The sequence below is a fragment of the Lolium perenne genome, chromosome 4 (genome assembly GCF_019359855.2).
Source record: "Lolium perenne isolate Kyuss_39 chromosome 4, Kyuss_2.0, whole genome shotgun sequence".
NCBI lineage: Eukaryota > Viridiplantae > Streptophyta > Magnoliopsida > Poales > Poaceae > Lolium > Lolium perenne.
This window is the reverse complement of record NC_067247.2, coordinates 270,771,624-270,790,708: the sequence shown is the minus strand read 5'-3', so window position 1 is coordinate 270,790,708 and position 19,085 is coordinate 270,771,624. Positions and strand designations below refer to the sequence as shown.

At 43.7% G+C, this 19,085-nt stretch overlaps 3 protein-coding genes and 1 long non-coding RNA gene across 5 annotated transcripts; 2 read left to right on the top strand and 2 right to left on the bottom strand.

Moving 5' to 3' along the window:
• Positions 1-7,951: 7,951 nt before the first annotated feature.
• LOC127294952 (protein YCF54, chloroplastic) lies at positions 7,952-10,429 on the top strand. The gene is made up of 3 exons (XM_051324868.2): positions 7,952-8,254; positions 8,364-8,599; positions 10,076-10,429. Exons 1-3 carry the CDS (start codon positions 8,051-8,053, stop codon positions 10,266-10,268), a joined length of 633 nt encoding a protein of 210 aa, XP_051180828.1. The 5' UTR covers positions 7,952-8,050; the 3' UTR covers positions 10,269-10,429.
• A 480-nt stretch (positions 10,430-10,909) lies between these two features.
• Positions 10,910-12,942, bottom strand: LOC127294953 (probable calcium-binding protein CML27). The gene is made up of 2 exons (XM_051324869.2): positions 12,263-12,942; positions 10,910-11,254 (listed from the first exon to the last, which is right to left on the bottom strand). Exon 1 carries the CDS (start codon positions 12,866-12,868, stop codon positions 12,308-12,310), a length of 561 nt encoding a protein of 186 aa, XP_051180829.1. The 5' UTR covers positions 12,869-12,942; the 3' UTR covers positions 10,910-11,254; positions 12,263-12,307.
• Positions 12,943-13,774: 832 nt separating this feature from the next.
• On the bottom strand, positions 13,775-18,849 carry LOC127294950 (zinc finger BED domain-containing protein RICESLEEPER 2). 2 transcript variants are annotated; one of them, XM_051324866.2, is made up of 7 exons: positions 18,414-18,849; positions 18,250-18,309; positions 17,106-17,228; positions 16,684-16,978; positions 14,774-16,588; positions 14,583-14,676; positions 13,775-14,309 (listed from the first exon to the last, which is right to left on the bottom strand). In XM_051324866.2, exons 1-6 carry the CDS (start codon positions 18,705-18,707, stop codon positions 14,636-14,638), a joined length of 2,628 nt encoding a protein of 875 aa, XP_051180826.1. In that variant the 5' UTR covers positions 18,708-18,849; the 3' UTR covers positions 13,775-14,309; positions 14,583-14,635. The 2 variants fall into 2 exon arrangements, with proteins under 2 accessions (XP_051180826.1, XP_051180827.1); XM_051324867.2 differs by lacking the exon at positions 18,250-18,309.
• LOC127294951 (uncharacterized) lies at positions 17,427-18,104 on the top strand. The gene is made up of 3 exons (XR_007847271.2): positions 17,427-17,515; positions 17,640-17,681; positions 17,797-18,104. It is a non-coding gene; the product is annotated as an uncharacterized lncRNA (long non-coding RNA).
• Positions 18,850-19,085: the final 236 nt, after the last annotated feature.

Below are 19,085 nucleotides of genomic sequence, written 5' to 3'. Positions count from 1 at the left end.
CTAGGTAACTATGTATCGAAAGCTTATAGCAAATAACTTAATGACGAGATCTTATGCTACGCTTAATTGGGTGTGTCCATTACATCATTCACACAATGACATAACCTTGTTATTAATAACATCCAATGTTCATGATTATGAAACTAATCATCCATTAATCAACAAGCTAGTTTAAGAGGCATACTAGGGACTTCTTGTTTGTCTACATATCACACATGTACTAATGTGTCGGTTAATACAATTCTAGCATGATATATAAACATTTATCATAAACATAAAGATATAAATAATAACCACTTTATTATTGCCTCTAGGGCATATCTCCTTCAGTCTCCCACTTGCACTAGAGTCAATAATCTAGATTACATTGTAATATACCTAACACCCATGGCATTCTGGTGTTGGTCATGCTTTGCCCTAGGGAGAGCTTTAGTCAACGGATCTGCTACATTCAGATCAGTGTGTACTTTGCAAATCTTTACTTCTCCATCTTCGATGTACTCGCGAATCGAGTGGTAACGCAGCTTGATATGCTTCAGCCTCTTGTGTGACCTTGGCTCTTGTGCATTGGCGATGGCACCCATGTTATCACGATAAATGATTAATGGGTCCAATGCACTCGGCACCACACCGAGCTCTACAATGAACCTCTTCATCCATACCGCTTCCGATGAAGCCTCGAAGCCGCTATGTACTACGATTCTGTTGAAGACTTCGCCACCGTGCACCGCTTCGAGCTTGCCCGACTTCTTTGCAGCACCATTCAATATAAACACGTACCAGATTGTGACTTAGAGTCATCGGGATCAGTGTTCCAACTTGCATCGGTGTAACCGTTTACAACGAGCTCTTGGTCACCTCCATAACAAAGAAACATATCCTTAGTTCTTTTCAAGTACTTCGGGATATTCTTGACCGCTGTCCGAGTGTTCCATTCCTGGATCACTTTGATATCTGCTAGTCAAACTAACGGCATGTGCTATATCCGGTCTAGTACATAGCATGGCATACATGATAGATCCCCTCTTGAGGCATAGGGGATGTTACACATCCTTTCTCTTTCTTCTGCCGTAGCCGGTCCTTGAGTTTTACTCAATACCTTGCACAGTAACATAGGTAAGAACCCTTTCTTACTTTCGTCCATTCTAAACTTCTTTAGAATCTTGTCCAGATATGTACTCTGTGATAGCCCTATTAGACGTCTTGATCTATCTCTATAAATCTTGATGCCTAATATATACGATGCTTCACCAAGGTCTTTCATTGAAAAACTATTATTCAAATAACCCTTAACACTGCTTAATAGTTCTATATCATTCCCGATCAATAATATGTCATCTACATATAATATCGGGAATGCTACGAGCTCCCACTCACTTTCTTGTAAATACGAGCCTCTCCATGACACCGTATAAACCCGAAGTCTTTGATCACCTTATCAAAGCGTCGGTTCCAACTTCTCGATGCTTGCTTCAGTCCATAGATTGAACGCTGAAGTTTGCATACTTTGTCGGCATTTTTAGGATCGACAAAACCTTTGGGTTGTACCATATACAACTCTTCCTCAATGTCTCCATTAAGGAACGCCGTTTTGACATCCATCTCGCCAAATCTCATAATCGAAAAATGCAGCTATTGCTAACAAAATCCTCACAGATTTCAGCTTCGCTACGGGTGAGAAAGTCTCATCGTAGTCAACTCCTTGAATTTGCTCGGAAACCCTTTGCGACAAGTCGAGCTTTATAGACAGTAATATTACCATCAGCATCTGTTTTTCTCTTGAAGATCCATTTATTTTCGACAGCCTTTCGGCTATCAGGTAAGTCTACCAAAGTCCATACTTTGTTATCATACATGGATCCCATTTCGGATTTCATGGCTTCTTGCCATTTGTTGGAATCTGGGCTCATCATTGCTTCTTCATACGTCGCAGGGTCCTCATCATTGTTATCCACAATCATGACATTTAGACAAGGATCATACCAATCAGAGTGGCACGTTCCCTTGTCGATCTGCGAGGTTCGTAGTTTCCTCGTTCGAAGTTTCATGATCATTATCATTAGCTTCCTCTGTTGCCGGTGTAGGCGGTACAGTACAACTTCGATCTTTGCGCTACTCGATCAACGAGTATAGATTCATCAATCTCATCGAGTTCTACTTTTCTTCCAGTCACTTCTTTAGTGAGAAATTCTTTCTCAAGAAAGGTTCCGTTCTTAGCAACAAAGATTTTGCCTTCGGATCTGTGATAGAAAGTGTATCCTATAGTTTCCTTAGGATAACCTATGAAGACGCATTTCTCCGCTTTGGGTTCTAGCTTGTCCGGTTGTAACTTCTTTACATAGGCTTCGCAACCCCAAACTTTCAGGAACGACAGCTTAGGTTTCTTATTAAACCATAATTCATACGGTGTCGTTTCTACGGATTTTGATGGTGCTCTATTTAAAGTGAATGCGGCTATCTCTAATGCATAACTCCAAAATGATAACGGCAAATCAGTAAGAGACATCATACTACGAACCATATCTAAGAGAGTTCGATTACGACGTTCGGACACACCGTTTCGTTGAGGTGTTCCCGGCGGTGTCAATTGTGAAAGTATTCCGCATTTCTTTAAATGCATGCCAAACTCATAACTCAGATATTCACCTCCACGATCAGATCGTAGAAATTTGATCTTCTTGTTACGTTGATTTTCTACTTCACTTTGAAATTCCTTAAACTTCTCGAAAGTTTCGGATTTATGTTTCATGAAATAGATATACCCATATCTACTCAGATCATCTGTGAAGGTTAGAACATAACGATAACCACCGCGCGATGCTACGCTCATTGGTCCACATACATCGGTATGTATGATTTCTAATAAGTCAGTAGCTCGCTCCATCATACCAGAAAATGGAGTCTTTGTCATTTTTCCCATTAGACATGCTTCGCATCTATCAAGTGACTTAAAGTCAAGTGATTCAAGTAATCCATCAGTATGGAGTTTCTTCATGCGTTTCACTCCAATATGACCAAGACGACAGTGCCACATATAAGTAGAATTATCATTAAGTTTAATTCGCTTAGCATCAATGTTATGTATGTGCGTATCACTACTATCGAGATCTAACGAAATAAGCCATTCTTTTGTGGTGCTCGACCATAAAAGATATTATTCATAAAAATAGAACAACCATTATTCTCAGACTTGAATGAATAACCGTCTTGCATTAAACAAGATCCGGATATAATGTTCATGCTCAACGCAGTACATAATAGCAATTATTTAGGCTTAAAACTAATCCCGAAGGTAGATGTAGAGGAAGTGTGCCGACTGCGATCACATTGACCTTGGATCCATTTCCAACGCGCATCGTCACTTCATCTTTCGGTAGTTGTCGTTTATTCTTTAGTTCTGTTTCGAGTTACAAATATGAGCAACCGAACCGGTATCAAATACCCGTGTACTAGAACGAGAACTAGTGAGATAAACATCTATAACATGTATATCAGATATACCTTCTTTCTTCTTCTTGACAAGGCCGCTCTTCGGATCAGCCGGATACTTGGAGCAATTACGCTTCCAGTTGTCCCTTCTCCTTGCGATAATAGCACTCAGATCGGGCTTAGGGCCGTTCTTAGGTTTCATAGGAGGCGTGGCAGCTTTCTTGCCACCCTTCTTGAATTTTCCCTTAGACTTGCCCTGTTTCTTGAAAGCTGGTGGTCTTGTTGACCATCAACACTTGGTGCTCTTTCTTGATCTCAATCTCGCAGCTTTTAGCATGCCAAAGAGTTCGAGTAACTCCTTGTTCATGTTACGCATATTGTAGTTCATCACAAAGTTCTTGTAACTTGGTGGCGGTGATTGAAGGACACGATTAATCCCCGATCTGTTAGGAATCACTATTCCCAAGTCATCGAGTTTCTTCGCATGCCCGGTCATGGCGAGCATGTGCTCACTAACGGAGCTGCCTTCTTTCATCATACAAATTGAAGAAATGTTTCGATGCTTCATAGCATTCCATCACCGCATGAGTCTCGAATATAGCTTTCAGCTCATTCATCAACTCATGAGGATCATGGTGCTCAAAACGTTTTTGAAGATCGGATTCCAGAGGCTGCACGGGATGGCACACCAGACTTGAGAGTACCGAGTTTTCCGAGTTGCGTAAACAGCTTTTACTTCATCGGATTCATCTTCTGCGGGAGGGTCACCTAGCGGTGCATCAAGCATAAATTGCAGATTTCCGCCGAGAGGAAGATCCTCACATGACGGAACCGATCGGTGAAGTTGCTACCGTTGCTCTTAAGTTTCTCTTTCTCTAGGAACTGATTAAAATTGATTGAGGACGCCATCTCTACAACATATATTTGCAATAGTTTAGACTAAGTTTATGACAAATTGAGTTCAAATTTTAATTCAACATAATTAAAACCCTAGGTGAACTCCCACTCAAAACAATATCCCTCGCATTGTCTTAGTGATCACACGAACCAAATCCACCGCACCTAAACCCGATCATCACGAGAAAAGGTGTGATTTCAATGGCGAACACTCATAGTGTTCATCATATCAACCATATGATTCATGCTCTACCTTTCGGTATCACGTGTTCCGAGACCATGTCCGTACATGCTAGGCTCGTCAAGGCCACCTTAGTATCCGCATGTGCAAAGCTGTCTTGCACCCGTTGTATGTACTTATCGAATCTATCACACCCGATCATCACGAGATGCTTCGAAACGATAAGACTTAATAACGGTGCTACTGAGGATGAACACTTTATTATCTTGAGATTTTAGTGAGGGATCATCTTATAATGCTACCGTCGCGATCTAAGCAAAATAAGATGCATAAAAAGGATTAACATCACATGCGGTTCATATGTGATATGATATGGCCCTTTTGTTCTTGTGCCTTTGATCTTCATCTCCAAAGCACGGATATGATCTCCATCATCTTCGGGCATGATCTCCATCATCGTCGGCGTAGCACCAAGGTCAATGGCACCGTCTTCATGTTTGTCCTCCATGTAGCAACTATTACAACTACTTTGAAATACTACTCAACATGAAATTTAAAGACAACCATAAGGCTCCTGCCGGTTGCCACAATACAATAATGATCATCTCATACATATTCATCATCATATCATGGCCATATCACATCACCAAACCCTGCAAAAACAAGTTAGACGTCTCTAATTTGGTTTGCATATTTTACGTGGTTTAGGGTTTTCGAGAGAGATCTAATCTACCTACGAACATGAACCACAACGTTGATACTAATGTTTTCAATAGAAGAGTAAATTGAATCTTTACTATAGTAGGAGAGACAGACACCCGCAAAGCCTCTTATGCAATACAAGTTGCATGTCGAACGAGGAACAAGTCTCATGAACGCGGTCATGTAAAGTTAGTCCGAGCCGCTTCATCCCACTATGCCATAAAGATGCAAAGTACTCAAACTAAAGATAACAAGAGCATCAACGCCCACAAACCATTGTGTTCTACTCGTGCAACCATCTATGCATAGACACGGCTCGATACCACTTTGTAGGATAACGTTGCATAGAAAACAAAAATTTTCCTACCGCGAACACGCAATCCAAGCCAAGATGCAATCTAGAAGACGGTAGCAACGAGGGGGTATCGAGTCTCACCCTTGAAGAGATTCCAAAGCCTACAAGATGAGGCTCTTGTTGCTGCGGTAGACGATCACTTGCCGCTTGCAAAAGCGCGTAGAAGATCTTGATCACGATCGGTTCCGGCGCCACGAACGGGCAAAGCACCTCCGTACTCGGTCACACGTTCGGTTGTTGATGAAGACGACGTCCACCTCCCCGTTCCAGCGGGCAGCGGAAGTAGTAGCTCCTCTTGAATCCGACAAAGACGACGGCGTGGTGTCGGTGGCGGTGTGGAAGTCCGGCGGAGCTTCGCTCAGCAAACCGGACAATATGAAGTGGAGGAGCAAAGCTAGGGTGTGGGAGGGGGTGGCCGGCCACTCAAGGGGGGCGGCCAAGCTATGGTCTTGGGGTGGCCGGCCCCCTCCCTTGGCCCCTCATTATATAGGTGGATCCCAAGTGTTGGTGTCCAAGTCTTCGAATAAGACCCGAAACCAAAACCTTCCATAGGAGGGGGCAAACCTAGCCCAACTAGGACTCCCACCCAAAGGTGGGATTCCCACCTCCCATGTGGGGGGGTGGCCGGCCCCCTATGGTGGAGTCCACTTGGGACTCCACCCCCACTAGGGCTGGCCGGCCATGGAGGTGGAGTCCCTTGTGGACTCCACCTTCCTTGGTGGTTTCTTCCGGATTTTTCTAGAACCTTCTAGAACCTTCCATAGAACCTTCCGCGACATTTTATTTCACATAAAATGACATCCTATATATGAATCTTAGTCTCCGGACCATTCGAACTCCTCGTGATGTCCGGGATCTCATCCGGACTCCGAACAAATATTCGAACTTCATTCCATAATTCAAGAACTACCATTTCAACATCCAACTTTAAGTGTGTCACCCTACGGTTCGAGAACTATGCGGACATGGTTGAGTACTCACTCCGACCAATAACCAATAGCGGGATCTGGAGATCCATAATGGCTCCCACATATTCAACGATGACTTTAGTGATCGAATGAACCATACACATATATTACCAATTCCCTTTGTCTCGCGATATTTTACTTGTCCGAGGTTTGATCTTCGGTATCACTCTATACCTTGTTCAACCTCGTCTCCTGACAAGTACTCTTTACTCGTACCGTGGTATGTGGTCTCTTATGAACTCATTCATATGCTTGCAAGACATTAGACGACATTCCACCGAGAGGGCCCAGAGTATATCTATCCGTCATCGGGATGGACAAATCCCACTGTTGATCCATATGCCTCAACTCATACTTTCCGGATACTTAATCCCACCTTTATAGCCACCCATTTACGCAGTGGTGTTTGGTGTAATCAAAGTACCTTTCCGGTATAAGTGATTTACATGATCTCATGGTCATAAGGACTAGGTAACTATGTATCGAAAGCTTATAGCAAATAACTTAATGACGAGATCTTATGCTACGCTTAATTGGGTGTGTCCATTACATCATTCACACAATGACATAACCTTGTTATTAATAACATCCAATGTTCATGATTATGAAACTAATCATCCATTAATCAACAAGCTAGTTTAAGAGGCATACTAGGGACTTCTTGTTTGTCTACATATCACACATGTACTAATGTGTCGGTTAATACAATTCTAGCATGATATATAAACATTTATCATAAACATAAAGATATAAATAATAACCACTTTATTATTGCCTCTAGGGCATATCTCCTTCACATCTGCCCCGGGCAGACCATCTCTCTAAATCTCCCCTCTTTTGGCTCTAGTGGGACCCCCACCATCCCTCCTAACCCTAAGTTGGGCCAGCCACCCTGACGCCTAAGTCTGACAGCCACCCGGACCCCTACACCCCAACCCTAAGTACTAGAGCTCGAATGCCACCTCACTCCAACCACTCCAGCTCCTTCTCCGCAGCAACTCCCTCCGGTCTTAGAGGCTTCGTCGTCGCCTGGCTCGTCGCCCCTAAGATCGTTAGCCGTCACGAGGAAGATGTGACCCCCACCCGCACCCTCCACCTTAACGGGCCTAGCCCACCACGACACACACGCCTAGGAGGGTATGCTGCGCGGGCGATCGGTGCCGCAACGGACGGTGTATAGGAATTGCCATTTTTGTGCACTACTACGTTTTTTTTTAGATTAATTTTCCACTACTACAGTACTACGGAGTACGTGTGTAGGAGGAGATGGCCCAACACTGGGTACCAGTCCTTTAGCCTGTGAGTCGATTATAGCCCAAGATGGTATCCCAGGAGAAACTGCCAAATCCTCTGGTAAGGCCCAAAATCACCAAGTAGGCGGTCTCTGCACTGCTGTCCAGATAAGGCTTCTCTAGTTCTCTCTACTTCCGTACTGGATTCCCAACTTCTTCCGTTCCTCTATCCTCTTCGACTCTGTTCAGTTCGACTCCATCGGCGGTGTGCCTCCGCCCTGAGCCAATGGCGGCTCCGGCGACGCTGTCCCTCCGCCCCTGCGCGACCCTCGCGCCTTCTAGGTCCGCGCTCCCCGCCGCGCGTTTCGCGTCCTCTAGTCGCCCCGCCCCCTCGCTCTCCATCTCCTGCCCGCCGAGGCGTTTCAAGAGCCTCCGCCGCGCCCTCGCCGTCGGATCCGACCAGCAAGCCTCCGCAGCCTCTTCCGTGAAAGTAAGCAGTAGCGTAGCACGCCGCACGCTCCCCTTGTTCCGCATTTCCACCCCGCGCAAAGGAATTTCCTGCTGAATTTTGAGACGGTCGGTGGTGGTGTTTTCAACAGGAGGTGAAGCCGCGGACGTACTACTTCCTGGTGGCGAACGCGAAGTTCATGCTGGACGATGAGGAGCACTTCCAGGAGCAGCTCCAGGAGAAGCTGCGGCTCTACGAGGAGCGCAGCATGGAGCAGGACTTCTGGCTCGTGATTGAGCCCAAGTTTCTTGACAAGTTCCCCAACGTCACCAAGCGGCTCAAGCGCCCCGCCGTCGCGCTTGTATCCACCGACCGCAACTGGATCAGGTATGTCACCAAGTCAGGTTCTCTTCAGCCATCATTGCAAGGTCGAGTAATGCATGCTTTCCCTGTAACACTTTGCGAATTGCAACTAGTAAGAGCTGACTTTACGGTAGTTGCCTATCGTGCCCAGTGCCCATATGCCATTGGCATCGTGGCATGCAGTACTGCAGTATGGTATATATCCAGTTGCAGATGTCAACACAGTGCATCAGTAATGGTTTGTGTCTGCAACTCCCATCCATTTCCTGCTTGGCGGCTAGCAGTAATGTGTGTCAGCAAAAGCATGCACTTTCAAATGTACATGTAGTGATGTAGGTTGATGAGCCCTCTACATACTTCAATTTGCTTCAGATGATTCTGATTCCACGAATATACTGTTTCTGACTAACAATATATGGCGAAAAAGGAGACTAGTTTGGTTCATATTCATGCATGCCCTTCCTGTAAAGTTCAGATTCAAGAATGAGGCATGTCTAGATGCTGCCACTAGTCAAGTTTGAGCTCATAATGGTTATTTGAAGGAAAAAGAACCTGATGTAAGAAATATAAAACAAAGCTTTTGGCCGTACTTTTTGAAGTTGCCCAATAACCTTTCCTAGTGCTTTGGATCTTTTTTCCGCGTCATGACCCACCGGTAAAGTCTTTTTTTTTGCGGGAATGTGTGTATTGGTGGAACAAACTGGATAACCGCCGCTATGAAGATGGTCAGACGGCATGGCGTCGGGGACTGGGGAGTATTCTATTATTGATAACTATTCTATTATTGATTCATTCATAATCGATATATCTCATGTCCCTTATATAGGAGGAATTACTTGACCCCTAGGTAATAATCTAAAGGATACAGATCCGATCTCTAACTCTAATACTCAATGTATCTCAATATAGCATTATTTCTTCCCTATTTAAACAACTTCCATATATCTCAATATAGCATAATCCTATATTCCTACACATAGCAATTGATTAGTACTCCCTCTAATCCATAATAAGTGTCGGGACTTTTGTTCAAATTTGAACTAAAGTCCTGACACTTATTATGGATCGGAGGGAGTAGTACTTTGGAGGTTTTGTTGCTTTATCTACCTCCATTCACTAACGGGTATGATCTGGTTATGAGTGGATTGCATTCTGAAAATAGTGATTAGATGGGGAAGCGAGTAAAAGGAAACTGAAGGAACATAAAGAAACTTATGTGATGATAGAATTGACAAACATGACACCACCAATGGATGCTGACTGTGTGCATCCAATCGTCCTGTTGATTTTTCATGTTCAGCTGGTATGGTTTGCTTTGAGACAACCCTATTTGTTTTGCTTTTGTCCACATGAACAGTCTTAAGACAAACAATAACCGAGATAATCAGCATCTGTGTGGATTTTGTTCTTGCCGATTCTGTTTCAGCTTAAACTGGAAGCAGCATCAGTTCAATAATAAACCGTCAATGGTCTCATGTTTATCTCCTCTTTTGCTCTCAGATTCATGAAACTAAGGCTGGACAGGGTTTTAGCAGAGCAGTTCGATGCAGAAACACTTGAAGAAGCACTCGCTTCTAACCCTGCTGAGTTGAATTTTGATAAGCCTGACAAATGGACAGCTCCATACCCAAAATACGAGTCTGGATGGTGGGAGGCCTTCTTACCTCCAAAGTCTAGCAATGGCACGGCATAGAGAATCTATCCACGCTGTGTAAGATTTTCTCCATGTAAGTTTTGATTTTCACTATGTTTATGTAGTCCTCGAGTTTGTGAGAGTACAGTTAGCTACATTAGCTGCAGAGGTTGTTCTACTTTTTGATAATACCAAATAAGCAGTGGTGATATTCGAAGTCATGGTGCTGTTATGGTTGTTTGTATATTTTCTGCAATGATTCATATTCATGATTTCTGTATGTTGTCATTTGAGGAAACGCCAATCTGCGAGGTCGGAAATATCTCTATTGTCTGAACAAACATGTGAATCAATAATGCACAGTGCACACACGCTTTCCCTTTCCAGTCTAGCGGCAACAAAAATGAGGAAAGCAAAGTTGCAATGCCAATCATGACAGAAAAGAATTTGAAGGGCAACTTTTCAAATATTTTATAATCACAACATTTAATTCCACATTTTCATATGGGGAGTAGCAAACTGAAAAGGGACATTTAGCTAATTTTAAAATAGCAATTGAATATTGTGTTAGTTCATGATATGTTTGAAAGACGACGCTGATAAGCATTCCCTTTTTTTGGGGAAATAGTTGATACCCTAAAATTGACAAAAACTGACCAGTGCTCCATATATGCACTTCCCAAAACCTAAGAACACATGAATTTAACAAATGTGCAAATATATTAGGGAAGTCAAAATAGTACAGTACATTATACAATTTTGATAAACGAAATGGATGAAACGGGTGTCCCATGTTATGATGTACAGAGAGATTATCGTACTACAAGGCACACGCATCAGGTGCAAAGTACCTACATGGTTTCATGTGTGAAAGATAGAGCCATCGTAGTTAGAACATGCTAAAATTACAAGCCAATTTGCGTGCATTCTGAGCTTCTGACCAACGCACACCAACTCCCTAGGGACCGAAGAAACTAACACGAGTTTGCACAAGGCTACAGGCTTCAACTTTGTAAGGCTGGAGCAATCTTCTGATGCTTGAGAATCTGCAGACCAAGGAAAAAACATTGCTTAATGGCTTTGGACAAACTTCAACTCAAAGCAAAACGCGTGATGAAGTACATTTATAACTATATTTTGAATTGCAGACCATGTGGATACTAGTTGCTTTCGACAAATGGCGGGTCCTCTTAGAAAGGAAAATGCATCCTGGTTCTGGTTGGTATAACAACCTTCATGTGCCTAGCACTAGCACCATACTATACATGTATACAGTACTGCTAAATGTGGAGCGAAATGTCCCATGTGAAACCCCTATTTCGTGCATGTGTCTCACTGGGATTAATAAGTGCTACTGTTGAGAGAGAAAAAAGTTATGTCCAAAGGATGGACATGGAGAAAAAGGAGTGACCAACTCAGCCAGATGATGTCATCAAATTTTAGTTGCAAACTCATAACTAACACGAATTTTAAGTATTTTTTGCGAAAAAATCTTAAAGTAATTTAATGGTCTAGATTAATTTTTGTCAGTTGAAAACCGTTTTGCAAGTAGTAAAATTTCAGTTGCAACCTCGTGTGCAACTCGAAAAATCTCGTTGCCAAACACATTCAATCCAATGGTGAGAATTAGCGAAACCTTAGATAAAATCATAATGAATAGCAACATAGCGATATATGTATAAATTAATGTACACTTCATTGTCTCCCATTTTTATTGAATTTTTTTTAGCAATTTGCTAAATAAATGTTGATTTTGAAATGACAAAATATAACGTCAACGCGCAAACGAGTAGGAGTTAGGCAGGAGCTCGAAAGCCGCACGAAACTGAGAGCGAATATTTTTAGGAGCAACTGGTCAATACATTTGCAGAAATAAAAAGAAGGAATTAGAGTTAATGAAGAGATTGATTTAGTACATGCGGCCATGGTTCTCAAGAGGAACAATTCCTCAAGACTACGACTACGAGCATATCCAATCAAGGATAGGAATCTCGATGAAGAATTGCCGGGTAAAAATCGCGCTACAATGCCTAGGAATGATCAATGATACATACATGAGAAACAGGAGATGGACGAAGGCCAGGCGCGCGCCGCCGGCGTCAAGCGCCCCACACGGTGATCCCCTGCATCATGGTCTTGAACTCGCCGAAATCGACCTGGCCGTCGCGGTCGCGGTCGACGTTGCAGATCATCTCCTGCACCGCGGCCAGGCTCCGCGCCTCCGCCAGGCCGAGCTTCTTGAGCACGGCCTGCAGCTCGGCGGCGGAGATGAAACCGTCGCCGTTCTCGTCGAAAACCCGGAACGCCTCCTTCATGTCCTCGTCCTCGCCCTCCTTCTGGGGCTCCTCCTCCTCCACGATGGGGCCGAAGAGCGCGTCGCCGAGAGCGCGGTGGAGGCTCTCGAAGTCGTTGAAGCCGAGGCCGTTGGCGCCAGCCGGGATGTAGGCGCCGACGGTGGCCTCCAGGCCGGCGCGGTCGGCGCCGAGGCCGAGCGTGTCCAGCGCGGACTCCATCTCGTCGAGGGTGATCTCGCCGTCGCCGTTGCGGTCGAAGAGGTCGAACACGCGGCGCAGGCGCAGGGCATTGAGGCTGCCGTTGCGGAGGCGGAACGACGGCGAGGGCTTCTTGGACAAGGACGGCTTCGTGGGAGCGGTCTCCATGGCTTGAGCTCGCGGTGTCTCTTTTCTTTTCTCTCGGGGAACGGGGATTTGGTTTGAGTGAGAATGCGACTAGTAACATAGGAGAGCCAAGGTTTTATAGAGGCGCCAGTTCTTGTAAAAGAATTGGTCTTGTAAGGCAACTCGGAGATCGTGATGGCGATCGGACAATCACAACTCACAACGAATCAAAGCATGTATTGATCGAGAAAACGACGTCAATAGTAAAAACCTCTCCGTCAAATATATAATGTCAACACTTCGCCAAAATGAGATTTTGTACTCTCTGTTCCTGTAAATAAGACGTATACAAATCCACTTAGACCTTTACGGCTAAACTAAAGAGAGAAGCGGTGCGACACTAACCACTAACCACCCCATCAAATAATGTCAACACATATCGAAAAATGAGATTTCACAGGTACTCTCTCTGGTCCTGTAAATAAGGAGTATACAAAAGCACTTAGACCTTGACTGCAAAAAGAAAAGAGGGAAGCGGTGCGACACTAACCTCCCAGTATACCTGTAAACGGACACGTCCGTGGCGCTCCACCAAATGCCGCTCGTGGCCTTTTAAGCTGAACGGGACACTGCAGCTAGCCCGTTTACTCCCGCCAGGATTAGTGGCCGGCCGGTTGCCCGCCACTAATCGTTGCTGAACGATCCTGCTGAACGATCCTGCTGCTCGCTTCGCTGCCTGCCGATCCCTGCTGCTCGCTTCGCTGCCTGCCTACAGTTCGCGTTATTGTGCTAATTTGATGCCTAGCTGCATGCCACAGTTCACGCTACTGTGCAAATCGTTGATGCCTCCGCTGCCTCACGTTATTGCAATCAACATGACATCACATATAATGCTTCAGTTCAAACTCTCATAAATCATAATCACTATCAAGGCAGACAAGAGCAAGCTCTATTCTCCAGAAATTATCAATCACTCAAATAATACACACCCTTACGAGCTCTCGGATAAAAAGGAAATGTCAATAATCGTATCACACAGAAAAACAATGAACAACTGGACAAGTACTGTCCCATGGAAAGAACAGAGTACCCCCTAGAAGATTTCATTTGGACAGAAATAAATAATGGAGTTCCAAAGTGGCTAAGCAGGTCTCTTCCTTGTGGAAAAAAATGCTTCTCTTCCATAGCCAAATACTGACAATCATGTTTCACTAACATCAGTAGGAATGACAGGAGGGCAAACTCTTGCATAGCCAAATACTTCCATTCTTATGAAAGTGGCAAACTCTTAAAGCAAGAAACAAAAAAAAACAGAAGACAATTTGCTGCATCAGTAAATCCCAAGTTTAGTAAATCCCTGGTCTCCAAAATATTACACTAGGATTCTGATACACTAGGATGATCTTCATTCACTCTCTTTTGCTTGGACCATGAGATCTGCTTGCATTTTCTTCATCTTTGGCAACCTTTCCATCCTTTCTTGCTGAAACGTAAGTACACAAATATGAGAGTTACTACAAGCCATTAATCTGGAGTGACCACAAATTAACATGGGAGAACTCATGTAGCAAGTCATACTCTGACCACAAATTAAAGCATGTGAATAATTGTATCTTGATGGACATAATCAATTACCACTGCATTAAAAAAATATTCTGTATTGGTGATTCACAAACATGCTTCACAGAAACTGAAAATGTTCTGCCTGAGGCTGCCTACTGTATAAAAATAAGATGGGGATGGACATTATGTTTACCCAGTAAGCTTTGTAAAATATACTTGCCTCATGTACAACTCTGAGATGAACACTCACGAAACCTCATCAGGTTTGCTTTCTTCGCAAGAAGGTTCTGCAACAATTATAATCAAAATAAGCCAGATGATACATATTAACCAAATATATTAGCATATTTACGAAATATAGTAGACGCTAAAAGAAATGCTTACCACCACGCCTAATCCAATCCCCAAAACACATCAATGCTTCAACACTTTCGGCTCCAAGGCTAGTTCTGTGATCAGTTATAACTCTTCCGCACGTGCTAAACGCAGACTCAGAGGCAACGGTCGAAGCTGGTACAGCCAGTACATCACGGGCAATGTTGCCAAGTACTGGATACCTTGGAGAGTTCACAGCCCACCATTTCAAAATGTCGAAATCGGGTGTACGGGGATGAAAGTCTTCTTCTAGGTAGCGTTGCAGCTCGTTGCAGCTATTAGCTTTCTTAAGCTTGATATGTTCATCAAAATCTGAAAGGGCATCATCAGCCAAACCAGTTTCCTCGCCACTTTGCTCTTGTGACATGCTATTGAAGTCTTCAACTTCAGCTGCATATGCGAGAAACAAGGCAGCGATAGCTTCCTTTACTTCTAGGATATGTTTATCTGCACCAACTCCAAAGTATTTTTTCAATCGAAACTCGACAAGCTCCATTTTAAACCTTGGGTCGAGAACCACTGGTATGCAATTTGTCAAATATGACTCCATGAAGTACTTATGAAACTTCTTTTTCATTTCTCTCACCATGATTCTTATTGTAGCGTTGCTGCTCTTTTCTTGTTCATCTAATACAACTTTCACGCTCCAGATTTCGAGGAAATAGAGATTTGAGGTTGGGTAGTTTGAGCCTGAAATGATATTGGTCGCATGGCAGAATACTTTTAGAAGCCGACAAATATCTACAACCATCTGCCATTCCTGGTTTGAAGGACCAAATGTATAGCTTGGCTCTTGTTGTTGTAAGGTCTCAAAGACTTTTCTAAATGGTAATGTGGACTCGAGCATAAGAAACGTGGAGTTCCATCTTGTAGACACATCTAATGAAGGTTGATGCTTGCATTCTATTCCATTTTGCAGAACCATCTTGTCAAATTGTTCTATTCTGTGTTGAGAACTCCTGATGTACTTTACACTGTTTCTGATGTTGTCCACAACAGAATCCATGGATTTCAATCCATCTTGCACTATCAAATTTAACACATGCGCTGCACACCGAATGTGTAGAAGTTTTCCTTTGTGATGGATAAGCTTTCGATCAACAAGATTTGTCCTAAGATGCCCAATCATCTTGGTGTTTACTTCTGCATTATCTAGTGTGAAGCTACATATCTTACTTTCAATGTTCCAGTCACGGATGCTCTGCAGCACCACGCCAAATATATTCCAAGCATCATGGGGTGTTTCAACTAGACAGAATCTTATGATTCGATGCTTAACTTTCCAGTTCTTATCAATCCAGTGACACGTGATACAGAGATACCCAAGTTTTTGGTTTGAGGTCCACATATCGCCAGTTAGTGATACTCTATGATTGCAATTCTTGAAGAAAGTTTCATTGTAACTTCTATACTGATGGTAAGCTTCTATGCAATCATTTTGAATTGTTACTCTACTGATTGGTTTAAACCAGGGATTTACTACTGCACAAAATTTTCTAAAGCCAACATACTCGACGAATGAGAAAGGCAGACCATGCAAGACAACTAACTTGACAAGCTCACTCCTTGCGATTTCTTGATCAAATTTCCAATCAGGGTCTATTTCATCAGAATTTTTCATTTGTTGCACCAACCCATCCATTGAACATTTGACCTCACATACCTTGAGGTGTCTAGCAAGTTGACTAGTACCTGAGACCTTAGAGGCTGGAAATATATTGTTGCAATAGTTGCATTGGCCTTGCATCAGAAATCCATCAATATATATTGGCTCAGCCTCCCTCCAAATGATAGAGGTCAACTTGCGTGGTCTGCGCTTGGATCCTACAAGTATGAAAGTTTCAAATGTTAGGAAATGGGCAGGAAATCAACATACTTGCATGCAACCATGTTACAACCATGTCATGCGTTGAACTTACCGTGGGTAGGAGCAGGAACAAGACGATCACGCATAGTGGATGGAGCACCATGTCCAGGAATAGGCGAAAGAGCATGCAAAGAAGCTGGAGTAGCATGTACAGAAACAGGCGAGAGAGCATCCAAAGACGGGGATTTCAAAGTCCCAGTGGACCTTGGAGACCTTACAAGCTGGTTTGGTGACCGTCCGGATGTTTGTGCTTTCTTTCTTGCAATCAGATTCAACATAGGAGACCCCGAAATAATTGGAGGCAATTTTCTTCCTTTCATTTTGGTCTTCAATTGGGTCATGACAACCTGCATTTAGAACAATTTGACTATGATTGCAATCTCATGGTAGGAACTAGCAGAATAGAATTTCCATAAACTATAGTGAACTACATTAGCAATCTCAAGGTTAGTACCAGCAAGACAAAGAACTTACTTTTGAATCAATAGTTCTCGCAACCTTTGCTGCTCTTGAGCTTTCACTTGCACGAGATAGTGACCTTTTCCCCCCATGGACATCTCTGGACCGCTGCGGCTCCTCACAGGCCTCACCGGACTCCTGCAGTTAATGAAAAAGCAGTATGCATTATCATGTCTGCCAAAGAATAGTGAAAAAGCAGTAACTGTAAAGCATACTACATCACTGCCTCTTTTTGAAAGAAAAAAAAAGTTAAACGTTAAATTATCATTCATGTCATTTATAGTAGCCATCTATTTTCATCTCTGATGCAACAAATTATATTTGATTCAGTAAAATGCCAATTGAACAAGACGAATTCACGACTCTTTTCATGTATGTGCTCAGACTAGGGCCACGGTTGGAGGGTGCTGCTGCAAGTGGATCAGGTACAGACATTCGCCTGCATTTCCTGAATAGTCTGACTCCTATTTACAGAGGAGAACATAACAGCTCAGCTGAATGCACCAGTCAGAATTGGTATATTTGGAGGTAACAACTTGATCACTGCAGGCCCACCTTCGAAGAAGAAAGTTGTAATGCTGGTACTCCGTGGTGAGTTCTCCAATGATGGTAAACTTGATGCTCTGTCAGATTTCTTGCTATTGTACTCCTGGTTCAGTTCTTACTATTAATCTTATTCTGATCCATTGTCCTATGTTTGCTTCAGTAAACGACAACAGGCACCCTACCAAAACTGGATGATGAAGTTTGTCGCCTGGAAGGTATCTCCGAAGACAGAACTTTCCACACCTCCAAAGACAGTACCACCGCGGATTGTTGATTCAATTTTTGTGTGTTTTTTGCAAGTTTTTTCAGTGACATATCATGGGCTAAGTAGTAAGTACCACCAACACCTACAAATCACCTGAAGTTTTTCTCTTTCTGAAGCAACATGACTAAATTAGTCTGTGCACTATTAGCACTAAGGTGTCATGGAACGAATAAGTCAATACATTATGCATAATAACTAGTTGTCCTTCTGCTACACCTACCATGTAAAGCAGTTTCGTTTGAGAAGGACATGGGCAACAATTTCACAGTAATCAAATCGCTTTTAGCTCCCCAAATTTGTGGAACAATTTCACATGTATAACAAGATCATGGCCTCATTGGCGAGTACCTGAACAACGGTGTCACGACTATTTCCCTTCACCACCTGCCTGAGCTTCTTGCCATCCGGCTAATCAAGAAACAAGGTCAAGATCACGGTCAAAATCTTAGTAAGCATCCAGAATGCGTGCTTCTAGGACGAGGATATCAAGGTCAAGATGAAAAATCGGATACCTTTTTCCGTATCTTCTTCTCCCGAATATGGCTGCCATCCTTCTCCTTCTTCTGAACTGGACTGGTTCCCTTCTCCTCGAATACCTCGTCGGACACCGGCTGCTCAACGCACGGGATGGAGGCGGCCGGATAAGAGGAGTTCACGGGAGGATCGGAGGGATGGAGCGGCGGCGGTGGTTCTGTTCCTTGGGGGAAGAGCGACAAGAGGGGCGGCGATGGATCTGATCCTTGGTGGGGAGAGCAGAGGGATGGGGCGGCGCCCGCCTCCATCGCCATGGAGGCCTCCATCGCCATGGAGGGGGACAGGAGCGGCGCGGCGGCGGTAGCGGGGAGCCGTGATGAGCCGCTACGTTTTTTCTTTTCTGACTGGGTGTCTATTTAGCAAGTTTACTGGGCTTGGGCTAGCGGCGCCGTGGGCCGCCGTTTCCATTTACAGATATACCTCCCAGTTAATCTATACCTAATAATAAAGGAGCTAACGTTTCCTTGGTTTGGTCCGTACAATTTCTGCCAAAAAGTTTCGTCAACGCTTTTTTTTGGACCGTTTTGCCCTCCCACCAAATTCCATATTACAGCAAAATACCATGGTACCGGTTCGCTCTTTATTTTCGTCTCGCCCCAAAAAATCGCTCGCTCAGCCGAATCCCCAAACTCTTCCCAGTTCGGACGCCG